Below are 6,389 nucleotides of genomic sequence, written 5' to 3'. Positions count from 1 at the left end.
GAAAATCGACATGTCAACAAAATCATTAATAAGATCTGAAAGAAATACACTGTCAATGATTTGTCAATATCCAGAAACAATAGAGCCTGTGGCAGCCAAAAAACGGAATATAAACGGTAGGAGCTGTTAAAAATCCAATAAATTGAGATTGTTTTGAATATCGCAACTTTCTGAGTTAGAATGGTTTCGTTGATAATTGGAATCCATTTCTAGAATGTCAGATAAACAAATTTCTATAAAGATTTATGGTTAAAAATACATCGATAATATAAAGTGTCCTCTTTATAAACTGAACTGTCCTTATCAGCTTCAAGGTTTGTTGGATTTCTCCGAAGAACTTTAGGAATTACTTTGTATTACTAGATAGGAATGCCGTTCAGGAACCTCCGAAGGTATTCTTGGAATTGTTTTTGGCCGATGGTACAATAATATCCCGATTTTATCACCCCTGAACCAGAAAGGAACCTCTTATGCAGATGCCACGTGTCTTACCTGTATGCTGGTTCGCAGTCGAAAGTGACAAGTTGACTTGGTGCCTGGACGAGCCTGCTGCGATGGCACTCTAGATGAGTACCGAACATGCAGTAGTGAGTGGCAAATATTAATCTCGTTGTACACTAGTTTGTAAGAGCTATTTCACTCCCACACAAACCCCCTGGTAAATTTTGGGGTAATAAAATAGGACATGTGACAAAATCGGAAACATTTGTATTATCAATTTTCAAGTTCATTAGACAAATATTAATTACTTCATGTATTGGAAACGCAAAACGTGTGAACGGTACCCGTTATTTCTTGTCAAACATGCCTATAGAATCCTTCACAGGTACGCAAAACTCATTCATAATAATCCATATGCGGTAAAAGTTATTTCAAGAAAATCATTGTTGCTCGCTGTATTATATACGAAAATCGATTGTTTTTTGGGGTGACGTTTTTTTTTTAATCTTTATTAAGGGTGTTTTTTTAATTCTAGATTAAGTTCAACGCCGCATTTGGGATGACGTGATGAAATTGGGGATAGACAAAATAGGTGGTAGACAAAATCGAGTCAACAGTGTATTGGAAGGGTTTCCGTAAGTCGGCCATCTTGAATTTCAAAGTTGCGACAAACATCGATTTCCGGCTACTACTCATCGAGCCCATTCCAGCAATACCCTTATTGTATGGAGTTTGGTACTCTGCAAAACGATCGTTCCCACATCCGTAAATATATTCTAGGTGTTTTCCATTCAAAAAGATTTAGAAAATTTTCAACTGGGTACCGCGTCAATTCGAAAATCCGTGTAAAAACCCTAGTAAAAAAAACCTCGCAAAAAAAACCTCGGTATACAGTAAAGTATGTGTGATCTAAGGACCTTTTGACCAGGAGATGTTTTTAATTTAAAGGCATTTTATTTGAGACAATCTATTTTGAAAGTCGTTTTTCTTTTATTATTAAAAAAAAGAGCTAGTATTCGTTATCTAAAAACAATGTAATGCAATTATGATGCCTTCCTACCTATCTAAAGTAATTTTGCAAAAGATGTAAACATTTTTTTCTAGAAACTTATTCGGATCAAAAAGATGATTTGCATTGTTGTAGAAGACTTCACCTCTATCTTCTTTAGAGCCGTTATCGGCCTTAAATGTATCTCGTCCGGGCCAAATCGCCCTTATTAGGCATACTCTACTAATTCTAAAGCCATTTGGCTTTTTTTGAGCTTTTTTCAAAGTCTTTTGCCATAAAATCCTTTTTTTTTCTTTCACCCTGCAGGACATTTGAAGTTTTTTGGGTCTTGAAAAAATTTGAGCGGTAACGCGGTTTATTCCCTTATGATTTTCCGCCGATGACATCTATATCGGAATGGTTGATCTAACGGGAATTTCATTGACCTGATGATCAAATGTTGTATTGTTCACTTATTTTAGCATCTTAAAAATAACTTGCTCCATAATTGTATGAGAAAGGCAAGAGTTTGATCCGCCTTCAAAGCACCGTCAGTTTATGGTGACTTACTCTTTGTTTCCATTCATATAATTTGCTCAAGACATCAAATTGAAGCGCAATCGCTAATAAAAGTTTTCATGGAAACGTATTTTTCCCCTTCAACATTTGTCTATAAAGCATGATGTAGCACTTCCGAGAAATCGAAATAACTACAGTCTAGCGAAATAAAAAACGTTATTATATCAATCACTGTATAGTAATTAGTTATTAATTACTGTGCTTCGGCATGTGATTTCATTCCCAGCGTGGAACGGTTCCGATTGTAGCAACTTGAACTTGAAAGCAAAGCATAGATTTGCAAGGATGCACGAGGAATGCGAATTCCCAATAAGTTCATCGATGACTCGTTTCGGAATGTGGAGATAGTTTCCATTGGAAAGTCGGGTCGGCTGAACGTGCGAAAAGTAGTGGCAACGGAAATGCTTCGTTGGGTCATGGATTGAAGTTGGTTGAATAAACTAGTTGCGAAATTTTTTAAAAAGTAATGAAAGTGCTCTTTTCACAAAAAAATCTATTTGAATTCCTCAAAGTACCAAGTGTCCTCTCGCATTTGTGCTACTAAAAAATAGCTCTGTTTTTCTTCGTATTATTTGAACTAAACGAAAATAGTGAAATGATTGAAAAAATGAAGCTCGACGAATTAAATTTCAAGAAAATTGCTATAATCTGTGCTTGTACCTTAGTTGGCGGATTAGTGTTTAGCTTTGGGATATTTCCAGTGATTCTCAAATTTATGGTGAAACAGGTGAGATATTGATGCATGATGACCCGAGCAGGAGAAATTGGCTCAACAACACCTAATGCTGTTATTGATACCATACTCTATTATGAACTAGCCCTGCATAAGAGGTAAAATATCAAACGAATAATACAAAAAACTAATATGTACAATACTTCAGCCATAACATACTGAGTTATTAAATTGAATTTCAATACCAAATGCATAACCAATTATTATTCATTTAGTATTGAAATACCTAAGCTTGTTATATCTCAAGTGTTCTGCATATAAGTTTTTGGTATAATTTTTGGGTATTTTACCTCTTATGCAAGGCTAGTTCATACCAATTTCTGTTATCGAGGTCGTCGCTCCTGCTCGGGGAAGGTGTTGGGATTTCTCAAGCAATATTACACGATACGAATTCTCCCTCAACAGTAAGATCATCTTCAGTGCCTCATACTTGACGAGACACTCAAGACGGACTTTTTGTTGTCTACGTATCTGTAATATTGAAATCAAATGGTGGAATTAAATGGGATAGTACCAACTCGTATTATGACAAGTAAAGATAATTCTCTTAAAAGCTCAGAATAATTTTCTATATGAAAAACCGGATCTAATTCCAATCCTCATTAAACACGCCATTCTTGCTGATCAAGATATGTTCAGGAGCTGGCTTCAACGATGCCTGGATGAAGGATGCTCCCCAGACCATTGGAAACGGCAGAAATTGGTGCTATCGGCGTCGGCGTGATGGATCCTTTTCTCGGGAAGTTGCTCCAGGAATTCAACCGGAGGTTCCTCCAGGAATTCCTTCGAAAGTTCCTCCAGGAATTTCTCCGGAAGTTCCTCCAGGAATTTCTCCGAAGGTTCTTCCGGAAGTTCCTCCGGAAGTTCCTCCAGGAATTCCTCCGGAAGTTTCTCCATGTATTCCTCCGGGAGTTCCTCCAGCAGATCCTCTGGAAGTTTATCCAGTAATTCCTCCGGAAGTTCCTCTAGGAATTCCTCCGCAAGTTTCTTCAGGATTTCCTACGGAAGTTCCTCCAGGAATTCCTCCGGAAGTTCGTTAAGGAATTTCCGAAAGTTCATCCTGAAATTCTTCCGGACATTGCTCTAGGTATTTCTCTAAAAATTCTCCCAAGAAAATACCTAAAATAAGTTACTTCGGAAATTCTTCCGGTTAGAAATAGCAACAAAAATTCTTCTGAAAACTTCTCGAAAAACAAATCATACGAATTATTAAATGAAATATTCCCGATAATTCCCACTGAACGATTGAATTTATTTGGCGGTAGCAGTCTTGATACATAGCGTTTTAGAAATCTCGGAGCAAGAAACGTATTTGAAACTTATTAAAACTGCTATCGCCGAAAGACTTCAATCTCAAAAGTACATTAACAGTCATCAACCCCAAGAAAATTCTCCATGTACTGTCCCCAACAGTTTTAAATAAATCGCCCAGAAAACTCTACTGGATGTTTTCCCGCTAAACTCCTTCGGGAATTCCCCCAGAATATCTTGTAGAATTTACTCTTTTTCTTCCACAAGGTCGTCCAGGAGTTGCCCCAAAAAATCATTCAGGAATTTTCACGGATTTCACTTCAAGAATTATTCCAGAAACCCCTCAACCAATTCTTCCGAAAATCTTTCCTTAGATTCCTCATGAAATTTATTTTGAAAATCCCCCAGAAATTCATCAAGGTATTTCTTGGAAAATTCCACGAATGACGCCGCGATATTCTTCCTCCAGAAGAATTCACGTTGAAATTTTTGTAGAAAAATCCGAAGGAGGTCTCGAAAGATTTCATGAACTAATTTCTACTGATGAAATTCCCGAAAAAAAATCTGGTTTGAATCCTTGGAAGATTGTTTGGATAAATTCTTTAATTGGATAATGTGGATTTTCAAATGGACTTACTGGAGGCATTCTCGAAAAAATGCTGAAAAAGTTGTTGATGAGATTCTAGAATTTTATGTATTATTGAAGAAAGTTCATGCGGAATGTGAAAAAAGTCTTGCTGATTTTTTAAACAAATTTTACATGTAGTTCTGAAATAATTGCAGAGCGAAAAACTGAAGGAATTCATGTAGACATTTCCTTGGAAGTTGGGGTCCTCCTTAGCCGTGCGGAAAGATGCGCGGTTACAATGCAAGGCCATGTTGAAGGTATAAATTTTGGGGTGGGAAATTTTCACGACTTTGCCTCGTAAATTTTCATACGGTGGCGCTCCGATTCGTTTTTGATGACAGGTCTACTGGAAAGTTGCTAGAGAGGGTTATCCTGAATAGATTGTCGGACTATACATAGTGTGCTCCTAACAAACAATTTTAGCTGAATAAGCTAGTTTTTTAGCTGATGAAGACTATTTTTAGTCATACAAGCGCTTTACCCACTTCCAATGTTTGATGTGGTGGCTTATCTAGCAACCAGTATGGTTCCACGATGATGCATGCCAAAGGGACTTTATCACAAAATTATGTCCAAAGATCGGCGGTGTATAGTCAGGTGCGTAGATTAATAAAGGCTGGCGTCATGGCGTACCAGCATGGGTCGTAGGACTAAAAGCCAAGTACAACGTGAAGAAACTGATCAGAGTACACCGGCTGATGTGTCTACAAGTCGCAAGCACATATTGCACCATATCATATAAGGCGGTGTGCGTTATAGCTGGGATGATTCCGATCGACATAGTCCTAGAGAAAAATGTGGAATCCCGAAAGGGATTCAAGTGCGACCAAGGATTGAATCCAGAAGAGAATGGAAAAATCTCTCACTTATCATCTTTGTATCCATATACCACGTGGACAGATTTTGATCAGTTTTAGATACCCCCTCCCCCAGCGTGGACAATTGCTCATACAAATTTTCAAAAATTTGTATGAACCGTGGACATTCATAAGCGATATATGATAACATGTCACCTCACTTATCCATTTCCTCACATTTTGAGGTGAACAAACCGAATTGAAAGGGGTATTTGCAATTTAAAATCCATCTATGTCAGTCACAACATACGTATCATTTGGCAAAATTTTATGAATTTTGTACGGCCCTTTATATTTTGGCGCTAATTGATGTCTGCCGCTAGCCTTAAGAATTATGAAATCACCTAATTGATTTTGTAAAAATTTACTAAGAGCGTTTTCACGAACGTGTGAAATGTTTAATGCCTCAGATAGGGGAAACTGGACACACATGATCCCCACTTTTTGTTTAGGATATTTCTCGATGTAACATACACAGATTTGCACGCTTCTTGATGGACTTGATAAAGAATTTAATTAGCTATTCAAAAACGCCATTGGAAGCAATTATTTATTCATGAAAGTTACCAAAAAATCGATTTTGCCGAAAGATAGAAAATTTGGCATTTTCAAAACTTGCGGGAGACTTGATCCCCATATAGGGGGAAATTGATCCCTTTATGAGCTGAACATGTTCAGGTTCTTCCAAGTCCAATGAAAGGTTGAATTTGTCTAGTCTCAAATCCTAACAATTCTTCATAGTCTGTCGTAATAACAGTCGTGCGAAAATTAAATATTGTTGGTATTAAGCAACGCCAGTATTTTGGTTCTCGAATAGAGTAATAGTGACAGATAGAATGTCTGTTATAGCAACAAAATTGGCATGGTGATGATGATTTATCTGCAAACCATTCACTCCATTAAAAGACAGTG

The 6,389-nt window shown here is 37.2% G+C and overlaps 1 protein-coding gene across 1 annotated transcript in view; it reads left to right on the top strand.

Annotated features, from left to right (window-relative positions):
• The first annotated feature begins 2,615 nt into the window (after positions 1-2,615).
• The window catches only part of LOC134203452 (uncharacterized), a 57,208-nt gene continuing 53,434 nt past the window's right edge, over positions 2,616-6,389 (top strand). The window contains 1 exon segment of the mRNA XM_062678330.1: positions 2,616-2,735. Within this exon segment, the coding sequence (XP_062534314.1) occupies positions 2,616-2,735 (120 nt within the window).

Source organism: Armigeres subalbatus, unplaced genomic scaffold (genome assembly GCF_024139115.2).
Source record: "Armigeres subalbatus isolate Guangzhou_Male unplaced genomic scaffold, GZ_Asu_2 Contig1857, whole genome shotgun sequence".
NCBI classification, from domain to species: domain Eukaryota; kingdom Metazoa; phylum Arthropoda; class Insecta; order Diptera; family Culicidae; genus Armigeres; species Armigeres subalbatus.
Note: the sequence above shows the minus strand (reverse complement) of the source record. Positions and strands in the feature narration are given on the sequence as shown.